The 23,586-nt window shown below is 40.8% G+C and overlaps 1 protein-coding gene across 5 annotated transcripts in view; it reads left to right on the forward strand.

The window, feature by feature from the left end:
- Nucleotides 1–23,586, forward strand: part of st3gal3b (ST3 beta-galactoside alpha-2,3-sialyltransferase 3b) — a 76,731-nt gene that overhangs the window by 30,782 nt on the left and 22,363 nt on the right. For all 5 annotated transcript variants that reach the window (XM_050074708.1, XM_050074707.1, XM_050074710.1 and 2 more), the window contains 5 exons: nt 1,570–1,662; nt 6,329–6,423; nt 14,740–14,803; nt 16,844–16,939; nt 17,217–17,403. In XM_050074708.1, coding sequence (XP_049930665.1) covers nt 1,570–1,662; nt 6,329–6,423; nt 14,740–14,803; nt 16,844–16,939; nt 17,217–17,403 — 535 coding nt within the window. The remainder of the gene's footprint in view (nt 1–1,569; nt 1,663–6,328; nt 6,424–14,739; nt 14,804–16,843; nt 16,940–17,216; nt 17,404–23,586) is intronic.

A 23,586-nucleotide genomic window follows, 5' to 3' on the forward strand; every position in this document is an offset into this window, starting at 1 on the left:
GGGGGCAAACACTTTTTCACACAGGGCCATGTAGCTTTGGATTTTTTTCTTCCTCATTAATAAAACCCTTCATTTAAAAACTGCATTTTGTGTTTACTTGTGTTATCTTTGACTAATGTTTAAATTTGTTTGATGATCTGAAACATTTAAGTGTGGAAAACATGCAAAAAAGTAAGAAATCAGGAAGGGGGCAAACACTTTTTCACACCACTGTATATGTATAGATCCCAGGGGACATTTTTGTGTTTGGAAACTGTTTAAATGTGTAATTTGTGGTAGATTTTATTTAGTTGAACTATTAATATTGTATACAGAATCTGAATCTCACTCTGAGTTACTGTTGTTTATAAACGTAAGAAACGAGAGATCATTACTGTTTAGTTTTTACTGAATATTTAAAGCCAAACTGTTAGACACACACGCGCGCACACAACTCGTCTTGCACAGTATAATCCAAGTCTCATTTGTCCAGTCGCATGCTTAACACTTTCCAAACAAACGGCCCATTCTGTAGGAAAACTTTATTAAAAGTGAAACTTATTTCTGCTAGTTATTTCTCATATCTGCTATTTCAAAGCCAGACTCCATTGAGGAAAAACAGTTATTTACCTTGCTGAACATGAGAGCTTTTGGTCTACTGCTGCCCTGATCATTTAGTTTGTTTGTATTGTTGTGTGACCTTGGTGTTTTAAAGGGTTTGTTCAGATTCATCAAACTCACACAATAATAAAAACAAACAACCGATTGAGGCAGCAGCAGCTCTCGTGTACAGCAAGATGAAATTACTATTTTTGTCAATGGAGTCTGGCTTTGAAGAGAGCATAGATAAGTTTCACTTTCAGTTCAGTTCTCTGTCATAAAGGGCAGTCTGTTTGGGAAGTACTGAGTGTATGATGGATATATTAGACTTGGATCATACTCCACAAGTTATGTTAAAGTTTGTAATCGAATGCTTTGATATAGTTTTGCTGTTGTTAAACATGGTCACGTATGACTTCAATTCCTCAAGGATTTTCTCAGTTATTTGATTCTTTATTCTCTGGGAGCACGCAAGAATAAAAGTTTACTCAACGTAACACGAGGTGAGCAATTGATACACAAATTATTATTTGTGGAATGAAGTATTCCCTTGATATATCAACATAGAGGAGCTCCAAATTGTGCACAAGAAGCCCCAGTAGACAGCTTCTCCTGCCAGCTCTGATTTCGGGCCTCACATGGTGCTACGACTCGGCCCTCCCTCCCTTCTCGCTGTTTATTTGAACTAGATTCATGGCATACATCAGATTATTAATGATCATTCTAGTAATCGGGAGGTTCTAGTTTTAGCACTGCCGGTGTGATTATTTGAACAGGGCCCCTCTGCTTTGTCTCGCCACACACAGGTGATCCTCTGAGCTGTTGCTGAGCTCTCCAACTTCCTACGCAACCCGTTTTTTTCCACCTATCTCTCAAGCAGATTGTTTGACAAGCTCAGTTTTTGAGGCTTAGAAATGTGTCAGTGTAATTGATAATCAGTTATCACAATGTGTCTGATTAATCGTTCTCCTCTGTTCTTTCAATGTACAGGCCACCAGAGTTGGCATACAAGTACGGCAACCTCAGCGAAGGAGTGTGCAAGCCAGGATATGCAGCAGCCAAGATGACCACCATCTATCCTAAGTGAGAAGGATCACCCTTTTTTTGCACATAATTTCACATAACAGTGGAGATGCAGCTGGATGCAGGCACACTCCTTTTAATCTTCACATGCAAGCTTCGCAAACAAATCATTTTAATTGGATGTCAGCGGGAGAAAAGCTAAAACTGTCACTCGAGCATACCAAGACGCATGATGTCACTACTCAAGCCAACTTGGCCTTAAGGGTTTTGAGTCAGAAACAGAGAAGCCCCCACATTCCTCTGCAATCTTTCCCAGTTTCAATCATGTGTCTATCATGTTCTCCCCCACTACAAACCCCCGACTGTGTCCTTGTGATCCCCCTGTTACACAAAAGAACGTTTGTCAGGCGAGTACAAGGTCTCCCATCTTTCTCCTATCACATCCAAGAGCCTTAGAGGCCTTTTCTGTGAACGACACCAACCAACTTCCTGTCCTGACTCATCACGAGCTTCCTGATACCCAGCCTACACAGTCCACACAATCCGCCACGGCCCTCACTGATGTCATTGGCTCTTTTGATTTTTCTATTTGCCTCTATTTGCTGTCCATCTCAGCTCAATCTATAGGGCATTGTATTATATCAGCAGCATTCTCAGAGCTAAGCTAATAGAGGGGCACTTTGCAGCATTGCTGAACAATAGCCAGTAGCACTTCAATGCAGCACTTGAACTAGTTATGGGACAAATTTGTCCACCCATCTCTAAGAATAAGTATTGAATATGATTTGTCCACTGCCTGAGGATGCCCAGTAATGTTCAGTACTTAATAAAATACACTATCAGGTCAACAATACATTTCACAAAACCTTTTTACTTAAATATATAAACATATGTTACGTTTTGAAGTATTTTTAATCACACTTTTATATAAAAATCCTGCTACCTACTTCCCTACAGGGCTCAGGCTGTTCACTAGTAGCACTCGTAGTCTTGACTGAAAAGTTTAGGGGCACCAGCACAAAATTTATTAGCATCACTTTAAATCAATGTGCAGCACATTCATATTTTTTCAGTCTTAATTATATTACTCAAAAATGCTAGTAATACATAGACAAACAACAGAATCAACAATGTAATGTTATATTTTAAAGAAAGAGACACAAACTCTTAGCTACGCAGCTCTGAAGTTTGCTGATACTCTCTGGGAACATTACCGGTGGGAATTACAGGTGTATGTAGATATTACATAGTGCACAATGTACTATGTATGTCTGTATATATATAGTCAGAGTTTTTTGTTCTCCTAGCAACTCTAAATTAAAGAACAAAGTAATTCCCCTCAGAATTTAATGGGATTTCTTAATTTAAAGAGGTAACATGTTTTATACTTCCTGTGAATGAAATCCATTTAATCTTATTTCCATATCAGTATGTATTTTATACTCCGTGTTAACACCTTATTTTAAAAAGTGGACGTAGTCACATGTATGTCCTTGGCTTTTTTATATTCCTTCAAGATGTGAGTGACATTTAGTTTGAAGCAGAAACCACACTTTATGTTGAAGTACAGTGAATTTCTGGCACAGAGCTTTTATTTTGAAGTGCCGTTTCCTGCTGTCTAGTGAAGACAGCTACTTATCAGAGACACCAAACTAGCTCAACGACATGGCCAGATGCAGGTATGACTCTGAATATATTAAACTGTGTGGACCTTGAACTAACGACTAAGGAGAAATCTGGACCAGTTGGGAACCACTGCTCTAGACCACCTGAAAAGCACAGGTGGACGGGATTTAATCCAGGTTGGCTGACTGAGAAAAATATTGCGCTTAAGATCACTGTCACTCGCATTTCCATGGTTAAGCCAGCTGCCACTGCCATTGGAGACAGACACAGGCAAAGCAGAGCAAAGTCTCAATGAGTAGAACAGATGTAATGTTGCTCGTGCAGCAACGTACACATGACGCCAATTCTCTTGGTTGATTTTAAAACACAAAACAAATAATAATTTAAAAAAAAACAAACAAACGGGGGGAATATTTGCAAGTCACACTGGTGATCATTGTTATAAAATTTAGTGGCACTGTCTCCAAAAATAGGCGCAAAATGAAACTGAATGGTAGCAGTCTGGAGCCTTGTTCTTATCTAATAAAACTCTTTCTATCCCTGCCTGTGATATTCTGCTCCAATATTCCATCAAAATAAGATCCTTTAAACTGTCAGTGAGGCCATCCAAACCATATGACACAATATATACAGAAAATACTGACTGAATCACAAACACCATCAGCAGCACTGCCAGCTGTAAATTGCAGAGCGCTACTTACCAAGACACACGAAGCAGTTTTGTGGAGCTGCCCTCTACCTATCTGAGAGGCTACGTGTTAACAACGTCCTCCCTCCTAATGACTTCCTCTAATCAGCCGCACGTGTCGGATCAAAGTTCTGCACAACACAGAACCCCCACAGGGAGCCCACTGATTACTACCACCTCCAGCCCAGCCACACATAGGTCAATGAGCTCAATTAATGCTGCACTTTGTGTAAGTTTGTGTGTATGTTTGTGTTTGTATGCATGAGTTTAAGTGTATGGTTGATCCTACACAATTAAGCAGTTTGTGATTTATCATGTCCTGTGTGAGAAGGAGTCAACCAATTAAGATAGTGTTTGTTAACTCCGTCTGCTCTGTATGTTTACCAGGCCAAAACAAACTAATTTAAAAGTCCTTGTTAGCATTTTGTTTAAATAGGTGTGGCCTACAGTTCAGCTGTTAGAGAAAACCTACTTAACCTCTCGCAGTGAGGTCCTCTCCCTCTAATCATCTCCTGCTTCCTCCATGTTTGTCTTTTCTGAAGCCCCCTGCCCTGCAGAATCCAATTTATTTTCCACACCTCCCCTCCCCTCCGCTTTACCCAAAACTGTTTGTATTGGAGCCTTAAATCAAGTGTTGGCAGTGAACTTGGAGCGGCACGGTTATGAAAATATTGCCCGTGAGAGATGGACCCAGCGAAGGAAATGAGCACAATGCTTCCCTGCCTGCTGGCTGTTTTTGGGAGCCCTCACTTTTTATTTAACAACAAGCAGCCCCCTGTCTCTCTGCTTTGTCAGGATGTCAGTGACTGACTGTCGGTCAGGGCTCAGTGACTTGCAATGGTCCCGTGTTATTTATAGCCTCTCCTGGCCTCAGAATTCTTGGGTTTAATGAATCTCCATTTGTTTTGGCAGGACAGCAGTCTGTGAGTGTGTGTGCGTGTGTGCCCCTGTCAGGTGATGTGAGGAGGGGAGAGAGTCTCCTCTAGAGTCCTCTCTCAGCTTTCATGCTTTAAACTTGGAGGATAATGAGGGTATCAAAGACCGATTAGGGTGCTTGGATGAGGTTTAAGCTAACCGGAAGGCCTCCCAATAATGTCGGCCATGTTTGGTCATTGTGGCTCAGAGCTGCGCATATTTCTTGTGAACCCATGGCAGTGTTATGGGAACAAGCTGTCCAAGATTCCTGCTGAGAAACAAGGGAGCGTGATGGTGCTTGTATATCCTCTCCTGATTCCAGTTTAAAATGCCTTTGCTAGTTACTGTAGCCTGTCAGCTGCGGGAGCTGTAATTTATGGTCGGTGAAAGAGTTTGTGTGTGTGACAGCCAACCATTAGCCCCTCAGTGAGATGCAATAGTTATCTCGCTAGTGGTCTGGCTTCCGCTAATCCCTGCAACTGTCTTCTGTCATGAACAAAATAATACACACCAGCTCAATAGATCTCTCCAAGGCGCCTTGCTCTGTCTTGTCTGTGTGTGCGTCCTGATTGATTATTTAGGTCTGACACGGAAACACACAGAGCACCACGCGTGTTAACGCCAGAAAAGAGACGATGAGAGCAACTGTCTCTCTCTCCTCTTGTGTCCGTCCCCTCCTTTTAGTTTGACAGCAGGTCATAAAAACACACATTCATCCTGGAGCCACGCTTACAGAAGTGGCACGTAGCCCAGCGCTCGGGTCGCAGGCGTGACTGAGAGGAAATGGCTTCTTTTGATTTTAGAGCATCAATTAATCAAAGAGGGACACACACACATTCATACAGACACACAGGATGAGGAGGAGGCAATGCTGGAAGTAGCAGTTAATGGGGCATAAAAAACACTGGTCATAAACTTCTTTTTAAATTTCAAACTTTTCAATCTGTGAGGATGACTTAGTTCTCGCTGGAGTAGTTTCTCTGTCATGTGAATTTTCTGGATACTGTATTTTTTCAGAGGCAATAGTGAGAACTACTTCCTGCACTCTAATTCAGTTTGTAGAAACAGTCTCGCCCCAAATCATTTGAGGAAAAGCATCCTGGCAGGAGCAAGTTGTCCCAGCAGATTTATCAAAACCGTGTGTCAGCTGTGATTTAGACTTGGGTGGAGAGGTTATGTTGATGGGTTATGCTCTGCAGCCGCTAACTGTGTCGCTCCCTGCCTCTCAGATTTTATTACCCACTTAGTTTTTAGCTTCTTTGCTGAGTTCAGGCTCCACTTGTTTTGGGGAGGCTTTAGCAGGGGAGATGGGGATTAATGACAGTGAAACAAGCGATTTTGTTTATCACTTTGTGGCTTAAACGTTGACCAGGTCATTAACACTTTTGGCCCAGATGGAGCTGAGATCACAGGGTCTCTCTATGGGGAGGAGAAAGGTGTCATGGTGGAATGCTCACAAAATAAGTAATATCTATTTCTTTTTTCTCCTCGTTGCAGGTTCATAAAACCAGCACCCATGTTTCTTGATCGGAACTTCAAACGTCTCGGAAAAGTCAGCAATTACTTACCTCCATTTGGTTTCAAAACGCAAGGTAAGAACAGTTTATTCTACCTAGTACCTATCACTAGTGACATCTACTGTACATTCATAAATAATGTGCTCAGGTGTGGTGTCCACAAGAACATAAACACTGGTAACATTTTGATCTGTTGTGTTAAAGCTGAGAATGTGTTGTTGGTGCTGCTAATTCTATGAGGTTTAGATGCTGTGTGGGAGCTTGGCAGCAGGTATGTTGTGCCTGCAGTGCCTGGTGTCTTAGAGTAATAAACAATCTGATTGAGCTAGTACCAAGCTCAAATTTGTGTGTTTTCAGTATTGCTCAGATGATTTATAGTTTTGTATTGAGCTGCCAACATTACACTTGGGTCAAAAGGTGATGAAATGAAAAGTAAGGGCTGCCAGCCTCCTTCTTCCTTATCATCACGCACCAACTGGCTTCTCATTAGATTTGGTCTGACTGGTCACTGGAGTGAATATTGGAAAAACAAGAAAAATATAATTCAGTATGATCCATTAGTCTACACTGTCATGTAAATGCTTAAAGAGACATCACAGGATGTTGTGATAACCACACATTGTTATTGCAATATTCAACTGGCCCTATACAAAAAGTTATACATGAATTTTTAATTGACTGTATCAGTATGCACTCATTTCCCTAATAAAGAGGCAAATCAGCTAAAAAATGTAATTTAATTTAAAAAACCTTTACGGGGGACCTATTTGTCACCTTTGGCGCATGTAGTGTGCGACACATCAAAAGCTGTGATTGGCAGCCAGTGTGAGGGATGATAACATTTAAAAGGGAAAAGAAAATCCACTATTTTTATTACCAAGTTATAGTTTAAGTTATGGTCTACATATTAACAGGTTTTTAATCTGTCATTGAAGTATATGCTACTGGGTGTTGAGTTAGATCCAGTTATTCTAAATACTCTGATTTAAACTTATGCCCAACGTTGGGCAACAATAAGATTCATTTTGAATGTTTGAATGGTGCTGACCATCAAAACTACTGCTAAAAGTACTCACTTGAAAAATGTAGATGTTAAGAAGCAGCAGTGTTGTGGGCTATGTATTTCTTCCTTAAGAGGAGTGTGAAACATTTGTTTCACAGCTTCAACATGATGTTTTTTAGATGGGTTAAGCAAAGTGCATCCATACAAATGTATTATTAACAGCTTAGTTGTTTAAGAGAGGGGAAAGACACTATGGAATTGGTGTTGGTACCAACAGATTCCCAAGGTTGCAGTATAGATATTGGGATTGGACATGTACAAGTGGTTTTCAGCCATCCTTACCTCTCATACTGTATCTGCTTGTGGCATCACTGATGCAACATGTGAGCCTTATTAACAAACTGCCAACGTCTCTTATGAGACAAATTCTGTAGCCTGATACTCTGAATTATTTTGTTACTTTTTTTTTCAAATTGCTGAAAAGAATCAAGGAAGTGGGCAGCGATTCAGAGAGTTTTTTTTTTTTTTTGTCCAAATACCTGCTCTTTTTAAACTCTCCTCAAGGTTTCGCTCTGATGGTTCAGCTGTGGAGAATGCCAATGTTATGCCACCTTGCACTTTTCATCATTTGTCATTGTAGGGAGGCTGTTTTTTTTTTTGGCAGCACGTATTCTGCCTCAGGTTTGTTATTGCCTTGTCCTGAGTTGAGACAACAGGAGATGGGTCATCCATCACAGTATGCATTTACAGTATGACACCTTTAGTCTTTGCCAAAGTTATGCTATCATTATATAGTAATGTAAGCATGAAGTGGTTTTGAAAACCCCTGCTATTGGTTTATTCATGGACACTCCAACATTGAAGATTTTAGTAGCAACTGCTGGACCGCAGCCTTTTTTAAATGCAATATATGACCTAATGTCTATCTCACATTATTCATTACTGGTTATTGTTTGACTTCTGAGTAGGGATGGATTCCAATAGCTGGTTTTATTTTAGATCCGTCTCCTGGCTGGCAAGAAACTCAGATTCCTCAAGCTATGACGTCTACACTTCTCTTATCAAACATTTGATCTCCCTGTACTCTTTTTTTTTATTAGCAATAAGCAACTGAAAACATAAAGGCAGCAGGCTTGTCTTTCTTAGTAGATTAGATCTGATGAACTAATAAACAATTATTATGTAACCGTTTAACTGAAAAGTTTGGGTGTTCTGTGCGCTCCCTGCAGCTGGTGTGTCTTTTTGCTCACAAACAATCTTTGGCTGAATATGCACATTACTGTGTAACTCTGCTGTACACAAGTGGAGTTGTTGTTTTTGTAGTTCAACAATGACCAACAGAGCGTGAACTCTTCTATAGAGAAACGATCTAGATGTTCACTTCATGTCAATTTAAGAATCTCCCAGTTGAAGACTGAACTAAACCAAATGGTTCTGAATCAGGTTTTCAGTATTCAGCTCAGTGTTTGGAGTAAGTAGCTGGTGCAGTACAGTAAGCTACAGCTGCCGATTGGATGTGTCAGATACAGTTAATGAACTTGTTATGTCTCTGCGCCGGTGACAGCCATGGCTGGAGGCATTATGTTTTCTGGGTTGTCAGTCCGTCCCACTCCTGTGAAGGTGATATCTCAAGAATGCCTTGAGGCAATTTATTCAAATTTGGCACAAATGTTAGCTTGGACTCAACGATAAAGTAGTTACATTTTGGTGGTCATAGGTCAAAGATCAAGGTCACAGTGCCCTCCTCTGTCTCAATCTTGTGAATGTGAAATCTCACCATTCAGGATTTTTTTCAAATTTGGCACAAATGTTAACTTGGACACAACTATGAGCTGATTAGATTTGGATGGTCAAAGGTCACTGTGACAATCATAAGGTTTCCTGGCCGGATTCAATGAGCAGATCTTAATTTATTAAAAACCTATTGAACCCTCGGCCTGGGAATCAGACGAATCTGTGAGCTCATGTTTTATTGGCTCTAGCGGATGGGTCTGGTTCCCCTCCCGTTTAGAGTTCCAGCTGACCTGGCCTTGGTCTGGCCAATCACAGCAGTTTATCTAATATGGGGCATTTTAGACGGTGACTGATAACTTACGTAGCCTTCACAATTAAAACAAGTATGTGATAACGTCATTTTTTGCTGTTGCACACTCACTCCAGGGATACTACGCCTATTGGAAATTGACTGGACTGAGAGTTTTCAGACTATCTGGCATTTCTGATATGGCGTAGCAAAGTCAGGCTGTCAGATCCAGTCCCTGTCTCTGGGTTCATCCAATAAAGGCGCTGTAGTTTGAACAACAGCCCAAGAACCAGTAAAAAATCCACCAGATGATGTGAAAAGATTTGAGCGGGGAGACCTGGGCACTGGTAAGATGGAGGAAGTTCATTTACACACACTACCTACATTGTTATGATGAAAAGCTGGTTAAAAATCTGCAAAGTATCCCTTTAAGAAATGCTTTTTGACAGTTGACTTAATAACATTAATATTTGAGCATCATTGAGCACATTGCCAAAACAAGTTTGGAGCTAGAGATTATTTCAGAAAGGAGGTGTTGAATCAAAATAATCCTGTATTTTTACTTTAAAAAATGGGCCTTAAAGGAAAGCCCATTTCAAAACCTGGAATTCCCCAAAGACTCTGTGTGTGTGTGTGTGTGTGTGTGTGTGTGTGTGTGTTATTGTGGCAAAATGCCATGAAACTAATCTGCTGTTTGATGTATCAGATATTTACCCCTGGCCAGTTTTTAGCTTAGCAGTCTGGCTGAACCAGTGTTGTAACTTCTGACCAGGCTGAAAAAAGACTTGTTTTACAGTTCATAATACTCTGCCCATAGGTCAGAATATATGAAATTGTCAGTTCATTTACCATCTCGGCCCTGTAGGCTTCTGTGTTTGTCACAGTAAAACCCTCGTCAGTGATGTTGTCTTGTTTGCGAGATGAATTCTATCTTGGGAGGAGGGAGCTTGCATGTCTCCCAACACTCCAACTTTAATGTTTCCATACACAGTGCTTGTACTTGTTCCCTGACCTTAACACACTCCAGCACTTTAGATATCAAACCAGTACACAATGCCATGGGAAGTGAAGAGATAACATTAAGCTGGCTTCAGTGACATGCTCTGTCACATTTTCCAATACTTGCAAGCAGAAGGTACAGTGAATGTTACCTTTGTGCTCCGGCAAGTTCTTCCACTGTCATATGAACACACACACAGACACACACACTGTCTCAGTCGCTATCAAAAGAGCACTCCCTGTGTGAGTGTTACACCTGGTTTCTGTTTTCTCCACGGACCGCGATGGCAGCGGGGTTTCCCTTTTAGCGGTACTCATGTGGAGAGATGATACGTGTGGATCTTGAATAGAACGCCACAAAGGATTCCAAATTGGGAACATGGAGTTGTGGTGGTGGGCGGGAGGATTATTTTTACTTTTTTTTTTGCCAGGAGGTATCTCTGGCACACATCACCCACAGCAGAGAACATTAAAGCTGTGTTGATTTGGTCTCAGAGGGGGGGAAAAAACATACTTATCAGCACGGCAGGATGCCAGTCAGCCACTGAACGGTCAATTTAAGTATTATGCTGTATTTTGCATGAATTGTTAAATGTTATTCTCACTGTATGTAAAATGTTCTCTCTGATGTCTTCCTGCAGTCCAAAGTGAACTTAGTAAAGCTGTTAACATGATGTTCAGCAGCCAGAGGCCTATATAGTTAGAGAGAGCAGAGAGTATCTTAAATTATGTTTGACAGATTTGCAGAAAATCAACATTTGCTCAGTGCTTTACAATTTGTGTCAAAGCTGTTCAACCACTTTTACTCCACCCTTCCCTACAATAGACCCATTTTTGTCTTTTTATTTTTTAGGAGGGATAGGGGATCTTAGATAGCAGGTCAACCGTATACTTCACATAAAAGTGGTATAAATCATCTGAAAACTGGGAACCTGAAGATTAATTTGAGATGCAGTTCAGCACTAGTCATAAATATGTGCACAAAATAGGTAAACACTGTGTTCTGGTAAAGTGCCTATTCAAACTTTTCAAGTGTATAGGGGCTTACAGCAACATGATGGAAATATATGATGGCTATTCCCATGAAAACCATGACCATAAATACAAAGACCTTGAGAACACCAAAATAAAAACCCATGCTGTGATTTGGTACAAAAACTTTTGACATGCTGAGATTTCTGTAAGAACTGCATATTTTGGTGATTGGATGGGGAGCACCTCTGTTCTGGAACCTGCTGAGAAACCCCCTTTGTGTTACCCTGGAGTTCTCGCGAGAGCGAGAGTAAATGGCCTTGCCAGTTTTTCCTTCACCAAAATTTTGCCTAACTTTGAAGCATTATTCAACCTTCTTACGGTCAAGCCAGCATAACATGGTTGGTACCTCAAACTTGGCTCGCTATAGCCCCCGAAAGACAAGAATGTTGGCAGAGAATGCCGGCGTCCTGGTGGTTAAAGAGGAATGATGGTGTATTGAACCTCCTGAAGTGCAGTTTGCAGCACTATTTGCAACTTATGCCCTCATCAGTTAATTCAGAGGAGCTGTGAATGATATTCCTGGGTCATTGGGTTCTCACTGTAGACATATTTGTCTTTCTCGCTTGCTCACCAACTGAAGGCACACACACACCATTACGCAGTTATACACATACTTTGGAGGAGACATGATTCAGCCAGAAGGATGCAACAAACTGATGCCAAAGATTTGAACTGGTATTGAATCGGAAGATGGTATCACCTTGCTCCCTACGGCTATATTTCAGGATTGTTAAATGATCAGTATCCTTGATAGATAAGTCACTATACTGCAATCAGATTGTCATTTTATGACCTTTCAGTTGATGGTGATTTTAAAAGGCTACCAAAGTGCAGGCCTGACAAATACCACTCTCTGATCACGATTCTTTTATATTGTTTAGGCTACACTCTTCCCAACAATGTGTCTGTGTTTATGTGTTACGTGATGCTTCCGACCTTCCTCTATGTTACCAGTAAAGAGTTTTTTTTTTTTTTTTTTTCAAGACTTCCATGTTAGACCAATGTCTGAACCAACAGCCATTCGTCTTTGGCTCCAACCACGAGACATACTTTCCTGAAATGTTTACCCCGAGTACTTACAACAATTAGCTTCCATGTCGTCCTCGGGAAGAGAGTCCTGCCCATTGTGATTTTTCACTTTTCACCCGCTTGGATCCAGGTGTGGTCCTCGGCCTTGTGTTTATGCTGCTCGGGGTGATGCTTGACGCCAGACATCGACACCACATCCAAACAATGGGCTGTTGCTCTGCTCGCCTCTCCTCAGCAGGTTAATCATTAGGATCGTTAGCCAGGGTGAATGGGGCTGTAATACGTCTTACAAACTGCTCTGAGGCCCCAGTCTAAACTCTCATCTTCTCACTCTCCCTTTACTCTTTCCTTTGCTGTTTCTCTTGGCCCCCCTTCGCAGAGAGTGTGCTATATGGTGATTACATTAAGTGAAGTAAAGAGGGCAATGAAAATGCCTCTCATTTTTTAACAATGACTACGTTTACATGTACAAAAAAAAGGTTTTTGCCCTAATTTCGAAAAAGAAAAGATTCCTACTGAAGTGTTTACAAAGCTAATGACAATGAATATTCTGCTGATATTCCTGTTGACATGCAGCCATGCACACTCCAATTATCATGCCTAAAAATATGGAAAAGTGAAACAGGTGGAGCTGCTTTTCTCATTTTGCTTAGGTTAACTTCTGGTGTTGGACTTGTTGGACCATGTGAAGAGCCTCCCTCTTTCATTCCTTCAACCACCTTCTTGAAAAGTGGGCGTTGCGATATTTGAGCTTTAGGCTCATTTATACTTGTTGGCCTCATCCGCCACTGAGCAACTTTAATGGGATGAACAGGGCCTTGCCTCCAACGCTGTATCCAGTTCTCTTTATACATCCATGGTTTCTGACAACACCAAACATTTTTTTAACTGTATCACCAATTCCTTTCGTTCTGCCATGTTTGAAATGTCTGTCGTGTCCTACAGTCATGTCTCACTTGAACTACACAACACTGCCCCCAAGGATTCCAGTGGTATTGCTTTGTTTTGTCCGTATCCGTAAGCTTTGACAAAACGTGCACAAAGACGGACAACATGAACGCAGAGTACGGATAGAAGGCTTTGCCACTGTCTATATACGTTCCTAATGTTGAGCATAAACTAGCCTTTAATCGGAAAATGCTACATTCAGAATAAAGCCAGATTCAGAATATGTAAACATAATATGCTGTTAACGTGACCAGTATTAAATGTCTAATGTTACCATATACAGAATATAGTGGAATATTAGTAGTAAATTTAGTAAGTGTGACGCTGGGAGACTTGTGGAATGCAAATAAAGAAAAGCTGATTAACTGCCATCATTAAACCAAGTGGTCTATCTTTGGTGCATCTGTATTACTATAAATGAAACCTGGATCAAAGATAGTAACAACTGTAATGGAATCTGCACATTCAGGATATCGTCCTCGTAAATTATGAATGTTAGAGGGCTAAAAATGGTCAGGAGAGGAGAGGTAAATATGTGTAATATCTAATGCTGGAAGCGTGACTCTCGCAGAATGCCCCGTAGAACATGGCAGGAATGCGTGCTATGGCTAAACATCCCCATTTCTCACCCTGCGATCAGACGGGGTGCTGGCCACGCAAGGAGACAAGCTCAATATCGCCCACTTAACCAGGAGAATGTGCTTGTTTGAAAACAGCATTCCTCTCTGAGTGCTTTTATGGGAGAGTTTCTACATACACACGCATACCATCCCGAACCCTGTATGTCTGTTTCTCGCAGATTCACTCCTCCCAGGAACACAACAGCTTTTTTCCCTCCGTAATCCCATCAGCACTCTTCCTGAGGGCTGATTGGTCACTCCTTATCTGTCACTGAATAAACGGAGAGAGGTGTTCTCTCCTCCAACTGTCTTAGGACCACCTAGATTGTTTTATCTCTAGTGGTATGTCCAAGTCCTTGGCAGTTTGTTATTCCTTTTTAAAGGAGCATTTCTCTCAGTTTGGGCTTTTCAGATATTTAATTTTCATTACTAGAAAACATCACTTCATCTGTGGTCATCTGTGAAGTGCTCTATAAGGAGGGCTTTAGGTGACTGACCCTGGTGGTAGTGCTCCATTATCCACTGTCAAATCATGGCTTTGACCCCACTCTGGAAGTATCTAGTCTCCCTTTCATTTCCAAGAAAGCTGTTATCCACTTAGATATTTTATATACAAACTGCACAAAGTTACCTACAGAAGTATTTATATTTCGTACCCTCATCTAAAAAGTGCAGTGTAGGTGAAACTAAATGTAGTCCACTCATGGTGTTTTATTTCTTTTTTTCCTTTGCAGAGAGAATCATAGACACCATTTTAACTGCCACGAAAAATTATGGACTTGGAGAAGAGCTGGACAGGTAATTATTGCCTCTCACCCACATTAACATGATGTTCTGTTTTGTCTGTCTATCATTCTCTGAAGGAAATATGTTCTAACTTTAATGTGAAGTATGTGAACTTTTATGAACTTTTCTGTCTGTTATATGAAATTCTATATAACCACTTTCATGGAATCAGTGCTGATGATAAATGTAGTCAAATGAAGCAATAATTTCCTCAGTGAGTGCTATATTGTCAGAGGAAGCTGAGTTCACCTGCTCACAGAGCTGTACCGGCAGTGCCTTCATGTACCAAGTACATTGCGTGCTAGCTACTAGTCTATCGCTAAGACTTTGTTGGCCAAGACCAAGTGTTGATGCTTTCACACCCGCGCTGTTTGGTTTGGTTCAGTTGAACTCAAGTTCTGTTTTTCCCCTAAGTGCAGTTCTTGGGGCAGGTGTGAACACAGCAATTGCAGTCGGTAGCGCACCAAAACAACCGGGCCGAGACCCTCTCGAAGAGGTGGTCACAGTCTGGTTACAAACGAACTCTGGTGCGGTTCGTTTGTGGTGAGAACGTGTTCCAACCTCGATCTGAACCAACTGTAGTCGCATTACGCATTGTTTGGGTTAAACATGAGCATCAGACATTGTGTTGTAGTTGGAGCCGCGCCTCGTTTTCAAACTGTATGGTTTGACTAAAATGAACAATGACAGCAATATAGTCCACGATGAGCAGCGCTAAAATGAACCTGCGTAGTTGTCCCTCCATTGTGACATTAGAAAGTGTCACATTTATCTTGCAAGTGTACTCTTCTTTAACGTTTTGTTTACTTCCTGGATTTTTCCCGCATGGAAATTCTGACCAATCAAGAGCAGCTTTCACACACAAGGCATTCAGAATCAGAATCAGAATCAGAATCAGAAATACTTTATTGATCCCCGAGGGGAAATTATTTATGTTACAGGTGCTCCTTGCAAGAGAGGAAAGATACGTGAAAATATAAGAAATTTAAACAATAGTATTTACAAATATATAGTTAAATAAACAGGAATTATTAACAAACATAAACGTAAATAAATATATATATATATACATATATATATTGTAATTTGATCTGGTCCGCTTGTAAATGCTGCCGTGAGAACACGAACCAACTCTAGGCAATTATACAACTTTGTAACAAAATCAGTCCCTGATTCAGACCAATGCAAGACAATTCTAGGTCTCAGAACACCCTAAACTGGTGTAAACTGCTTTGCTCTTTTAATGTGTTTTACCTATCACAATAAAAGTCCAACTTAAATTACTTGAAGCATTTTGCTAAGAGGCAACAACGAAATAGCTGACAAAATATACTAAATTGTCATCTGCCTTCTTGGTCCTGCTGGTCTTGGTTGTCTTTTCTAGTTTATTTTCAGGATCCTGAAGACAGTCTCCAGCACACCTCTATCCAAGTGGGGAGTAAAGTGACAGTGACAGTATCCAACAAAAACTGCTCACACTGAAGGTTATTGCAGAAGACTGATTCAGTTTCTTTTGGCATTGAAGGGCATTTTGAGCAATGGCACCACTAGTCGGTGCATGCTCTCAGCAGCTCAGGTGCATGAGGGTCCCCACAGGCTGTATCCTCTTGCACGTAATGCAGCTGCAGCCTCGGCTTCTCTCCGCTGCATTTCTTCAGCTGTATAATCTGGCACGAATAAGGTCAGCTGAATATCTGAGTCAGCCTGAACACTATAAAATATATCTCCATCCATAACATCCTCTGCACTCATATTTTGAGGATGCCATTTCCGTTGTTGGAAACATTGCTAGTTTGTAATACAAGCGAACAGGACGAGAACGTTCTTTGTTAAGAGCGGTAACTAGATTACGCGTCCTGGCTACCCTGAGGCGAAATCCAACCTTTAGTTTTTCTTTCCTCCAACAACATCACTGTCACATCGAATGATGCTGCTGGACACTGGAAAACCAACAGATTTGCAGATGCGAGCTCACCTTTCTCTGTCAATATAGCACACACTAGGTGGCAAATTTTCCCTGTAACGTTACTAACTGACCCCTCTGTCCTGCAGTCTCAACTGTAAAAGATGCATCATTGTGGGCAACGGGGGAATCCTGTTCAACAAGTCTCTGGGCTCCCGGATAGATGAGTACGATGTTGTAGTGAGGTAAGATGATGCTGGAGTAAATTAATTTTGATATGTGAATGGCCATCAGAACAATAGTATTGTGCATAAGCTATAAAATGTACAAGGCATAACTCTACAGAGTGTGAACAGTACCATGTGTGGTATTTGATGTTTCCTAATATAGAGAACATCTTATTAAATTACATATGCAGTACTTGATGAATGAATAAAAACATCCCAGGTGCTTAACTTCTGTGCCATGGGCTTTTCTTAACCCAGATTCCTCATACTGAAACATTTTGTTCTGTGCTGGCAGGTTGAACGAAGCCCCAGTGAGCGGTTACAGCAAAGACGTGGGGACCAAAACCACCTTACGGATTACCTATCCAGAGGGAGCTATCCAGAAGCCAGAGAACTATGAAAAAGACTCACTTTTTGTTTTTTCCGCTTTCAAACCACTGGATTTCAAGTGGCTCAGACAGATGGTCTTCAAGGAGAAACTGGTAAGGATCTTTTTTTAAATCATTAAGGAATGAAAGTACAAATATTGAACATATAAAACACGCACACACAAACCTGAAAGATAAAGGAACAGCGACTCTCGGCTACTGACAGAGCAGAGGTGTTTCACATGTGTTTCATCAGGTTTGCCTGTGTTTGACTTGCACCCATTAAATTAGCACTGCAGAGACTTTCTACTTCTCTGGGTGTCTAAATGTGTCTGAATATTTGAGTTACGTGTCTTGTTTTAGCAGAACATAGCAGTCTAACCTCTGATCACATTCTGTACATTCCTTCCTGTGGAAATGTAAGCCGTTTTTGTAAAGGGGTTAAGAGGACAGAGGGAATCTCTACTATATAAAGGGGATGTTTTAGATGGTTTGAATACCTAATGTGGAATGGACCGTTGAGAAAAACCAGTGACTAGCACAGTGAATTGTCTTCATGAAATGACACTGCCATTATCTCATGAACTATGATGTTCCCCTCTGAACCTGTTCTCTTACTTGTTTGGATGTTGCTGTACCCATAATTAGACCTAATTCACCACATTACAGGTCTTTTGTGTGTCCTGTGGAGCCTTATGATTGCCAGTTAAATGACAGGCTATGAATTGGCCTTTTAATCACAAGGATCCAACTGAGTGACAGAGCTGGCTGTCTCTTATCTTTTAAAGTACAGTAGGCAGTCATATTTAATGACTCCTGTGTCCTTTTATATCAATTGTCACAAAAAAGCTCCCATGAGCACTTTCATTTTGTTCTTGTTGAACAGTCTTTAGTATCTCTTTGAGATTATTTCGATTCAGCTGCAGGACAGTGGGAGTGCTTAGTAAAGGATTTCCACAGTCATTAAAATAAAGTTAGTCGTATTTTAAAGGAATTTATTTGCCCATTTACTACAAATCTTTACTTCCTTACATTATTGCTGAACGTTTTAAAAGCATGGATTGTTAAATATTTGGAAGAAATTGTTATCACTTCATTATTTTCATGCAATCTTTCAGCATTATTAAATTCCAAATATTTTTCCAGGCACTTTTCACACCAAATGCAAATAAATTGCACGTCAATTTCAAAATTCAAGCCCATCTATCTCTATGAGCTTATCCACACTAAATCTGAAATTTTAGTTTTTTCTCAAACCCATAAAATGGCAACTTTTGCTCACGCCATCAGTAGATTTTCTCAATGTCATAGTTCTCTTCATGGCGTCACACAACGATACAATTAAAATAAAGATGATTAAATGACTGTAAGACAACATCTGGGGAAGTGTAGCAGCTGATCTTGCTTGTGATGATGAGTAACTGAGAACACAAGGGTAAACATATGCATGATGTTACGCTGTGGGCGTTATTAGTGTCAGAAATTGCTTGTTGCCGTAAAAGGTATACTATAAAATCTGACCATATAGGACAAGTGATAGTGTTATGTCAATTATATTTAGTATTACTGTAGTTATTACCAGCAATGGAAGCATATGAGCTCAGTGTCTTTCCTTTAGAAATCAACTGAGCCCCTGAGTCCTGGTATTATTAGATGACCCTTATATTAACGGCCATGTATCACAAACTCATATGTATGTTAAACAAACTTGGACTCTGTTTAGTCTGGTCACGAATGATGCAAACCAGTGCAGTGAAGCTTGTCACAATAATATGGAGCCACCCATTGGAAATGCAACCACATTATAACTTTTCTACACCGTATTGCACACCTGGAATAACAAGCCCGCCAGTGTGTAGAGTTGACTGTGGGTATATTATAGTAAAAAAATAAATAAAATAAAATATATATATATATATATATATATATATATATATATATATATATATATTGACAATGGTGTGACGGTGAGAACGTTTAATTTTTGATGGAGCGCACAGAATGCGAATATCTGCGTTGGCCTCGGTGTGAAAAGCGAAAAATCGTCAACGAAGATTCTGTATTTTAGTTTTGTTTTTTGTGTCGCCCGTGGTTTAAAAAGGCCTTTAGACTGCAGTTTACTGTAAAATAACAAAAATGTTTTGTAATTTCAAAATTAGTTAATTATATAAAGGCTACTGTAAGTGAGTTGAAGCCAATGGGCTAAACCATTCAATGACACTTGTACATTCCTTTAAGGTTGTACACAGGCAGAATAGCTAAACTGCCCCTGTCTAATCTGAATTGGGGAAACCTGCTGTGTTTCCAGCACAGCCGTGTGACTTTGAGGAAGCAGCTGCCAGCTGGATTTTTTTACAAGGTGACATTTGTCATAACAGTATGAGTGAGGGACGGGGGAAAATACAGAGGAAAGGACAATGCCATTATAATACGGGATGGAAAGGTCATACAGTGTCGAGCTGAAACTAAGACATGGTGTGAAGTCGGATTAAAGGTTGAGAGAATAGAGGAATGCTAGATGGAAAGGATAAAGTGAAACAGGGTAAAGGGATAATAGCTGGGGAAAAGAAAATGAGCAGTGGAAGGTAATAGTAAAGTAAAATGGAGGAAAATAGCTCGCTTGGCTGGCTGATGGCCCCTTCAGCCTTTGATAGGGCCCAGATTTTTCTGGTGTGTCAGACGGAGAGGACAGTGGAAATGGCTGCCTGGGATAATTGATTTGGCCCCTGGCGTCCGACTCAGCCCTCTTTGATCTGCTGAGGAGGGAAGAATGTTTCTCATGGGTTAAAAATCGGGGAACAAAAAAAATCAGTGTTGTTTGGTTGAAGCCTTGATGATGATATGGAAGGAGAGAACGGGCAGATGTGCGAAGACTCATGTTTGATCTTTGATTAGTCTTTCTTTTCATTCATCTGTAATAGTTGTTTTTCTACCTTATAAATACATCATTCTATGGACACGTTTTCTGCGCAGTTTACTTCACATTAGTGACTGCACAACCATTTTTAGCCCTGCTAGAAGTGGTCCAAGCTCCAAGAATGGCAGTGTTGGTCAGTTGGTTTAAACTACTTCGGCCTGTTTGGTGTGATGGGCAGAGTTGCACTTTGAAGTGTTTTAGATTCTTGTTAAAAGTTATGTGAGTAAGGTGGGGTGTCCTTCAAGGTTTAAGAGCGACTGAATTTCCCCTTTTTTTTTGTTTAAGTTATATTTGCATGTTATGTAGCAGGTGTCAGGTTACACCCGCCAACTGTATCACCATGCAGGAGGAAGTGTGCATCTACTGCTAGCTCACCTAGCACCTTTGAGCTAGCTAACGTTACAGCTCAGGCAAAGAGGACGCCATTAATGTTTACATCTTGCACTGTTTTAAGCATGAGTCTCTCATCCATAAGTAGATGCACGCTTCCTTCTGTGTGATGATACAGATGGCGGGTGTAGTTCAGTAGAAAGAAAAATAGTTCCAACATGAAATTGCTCACAACAAGGTCTGTGGATTATCTTGAGTAAACCGGTCACGATTTCTGTAAAGAGACTTTGCTGTTGACATGTTAAATGTATTTTTTTGGGCACCACAAGCTGAGTGCCATCTAGTTCCATTATATCGGAGAGAAGGCAGACATCTCTACGGCTGATATCTCCAACACTCTGCAACTCACACCAAAACAATCTAGACTGATAAATAACACTAGCTGATATCTCCAACACTCTGCAACTCACACCAAAACAATCTAGACTGATAAATAACACTACAGGTGAGAAGAAAAATGTCTTTATAATTTTGGGGTGCACTGTCCCTTTAAAAACCACACATTACCAGGGCAACAATATCTGTTTACAATGGAAAGTGGATTTTCAGTCTTAGCAACAACATGAAAGATACTTTAGTCCTGTTAATAGATGGTTATCCTAGCTTCATTGTATCAGACTTACACCCAGCACAGACTAATGCAGTGGAAACGCAAACACGAGGAGGTGTTTGTGTGTGTATGCGCCATCTACGCCACTTATGGGGTGTCGGCAGGGCCTTTAACTCTCAAAATGTCTTCAATTTAATTGTATGAATATTAGGCTTAAAAGAAATTAAACAGTGTTAAAGTTGGATTTGTGAGGTCGTAACTGCCACAAACATTTGACCTAATTTAATTTACCCATCTTTTAATTTGTTTTTGTCAAAGTGAGTCAAGCTCTAATAACCATATTCCTACATAAAACCTACCTCTGCTCAGGACCACATGAATACTGATGTTTGTACAAAAATCAGTCCTAAATTTGGTCAAATAATAATCCAAAAAGGCCTTAAAAAAATCATTAGATTTAAGGGTCTGATTCCTGTAGACACCTACCAGACAACAGGTTATCTAATCTAACTAGTTAAATGCATCTTGATCTAAGAGAGTGATACAGCATACTTTGGGATATACAGCAGGAACTCCCTCCCATGCAGCAGGAGGCATCCCTCCCTTTGCTTCATGTCCATTTAGTCCATCCCAGCGGGAGACGTAATGTAACTTAGGACAGTTGTCCTTTGGTAGCTTTTACATCTCTTGGTCCAGCAGGGGATTTCTTTGTGTAACCTGCACACTCACAGCTGCAAGGGATGCAAAACCTTTTCACTCTCCTTCTGCGGTTATGAAAGCAAGTGTATTTTCTTCTTCTTTAAAAGGTTAGTGGGTGGTACAGGCTTGTTGTGCAGCCGCAAGTGACTCATCCAGCCGCTTGTGAGAGTGCTCGACTATCCTGCGCTATTGTGGCTTTTCAAATGCCTACAGCGCAGTCTTGGATGGCTGAACAGAATACAAATTAACGAGGCAATTTCCCAATCTGTTATTTAGTGTTTTTGTACACTCTCACAAACACACACTCAGAAAACTCCCACTCACCCACACACGCACAAGTCCAGTGTTGCAAACTTGACCATAGTCCTGGTCAGATTTTGGCCTTGCAGATGCAGCTCTCTTCCTGAATGTGTCTCGCATTTTAGATCAGTGAAGCCCTCTGCTACATATACAATCATAGTACCTCAGCATCACAAGGCTTCTGACTTCCTTAATCCCTCATTACCACAGGTCTACGTGATTACAACTCAACTTTGTCGCCCGTTGTAAAGTCCGACCCCACATACGCAGCCTCCTGGTTGATTGCCCAGTTACACTCTGTTTACAAATGTGCTCAAACATGATTTCCACAATTGTCGACGTTTTCTTTTTTCCTCCTATTTGTCTAGTTTTCAATTTTGCCCTCACGCACAGCGCGCACTCGCGGTTCATGCACACACAGCCGCAGTTGTTTGTATATGCGGGGATATTTTCAAACAGAGCCAGTGAAGGATATACAGCCGGTGGTAAACATGGGGCTCGAAGGTGGAGTGCCGGTGTTCTATCTCTCCTGTTTGTGTACAGGAGCTCTCCCTGCTCTCTACACGCCGGAGAGATAAATGATGGATGGAGACAATTTCAGGAAGAGAGTACTTCTCCTTTAATAGAAATACGGCCAGGGGTTCTCACTCAGAAGTATCAAAATATTGTAGTGAAGCCAATCTTTAAAAACATTGCACATATCTGAGGCAATGCCAGAAATTGAGCAATGAATTACCAAAATAGCCGGTTGCTTCACATCAACGGACAAATTTCCAAATGATCTCCTTCCTGCGAGAATATTGTCATGAAGCATTTCCTATTGTTGATCTCTGTGTAACAGCCAGGACGCTTCAGTTTATAGACATGTCATTTTAGCCAGAAGAGTTTATTGTAACTCTATCACTGAGGATGCTCCGGTGGACAGAAATATCAGCTATATGGCTCGTTTTTAAGCCCAAACATCTGCGCAGAAGCCCAAAGTAGCATGCATACATGCATTCATAAACATTTACATACTTGTAAACATGGATTTTGAGCATGAACCAAGTGACTAACATAGGGTCCGGATGTCACTGATTACCATGAGTGTTGTGTTTCAAAAATGAGTCACCTACCCACCCTGCAATGATTAACTCTCAGACCTTTACTCTGGGTTCCCCTTTTAGTGCTGTGGTCCGATGCAATGGATGTTGGGTAATTAAGTATTTATGCAAGTAAAGACACAAGCATGATCCGTCTCAAACACTCCTTGCCCATCCAGACCAATCGCCCCTGGGCTATAGTGTCGGAGGCAAGGTGTGTGTTTTTGTATCTGCAGAGCTCCTTACCGTGACCATTTAGTAGCATTTTGCAACCATGGAGCACCAGTGCGACTTAAATGACTATATGACCTTGAGAGCTGTAAGTTTCTTTCCTGCTCAGAGTGAATAAATCCTCACGT

The sequence above is a fragment of the Epinephelus moara genome, chromosome 21 (genome assembly GCF_006386435.1).
Source record: "Epinephelus moara isolate mb chromosome 21, YSFRI_EMoa_1.0, whole genome shotgun sequence".
Taxonomy (NCBI): Eukaryota; Metazoa; Chordata; class Actinopteri; order Perciformes; family Serranidae; genus Epinephelus; species Epinephelus moara.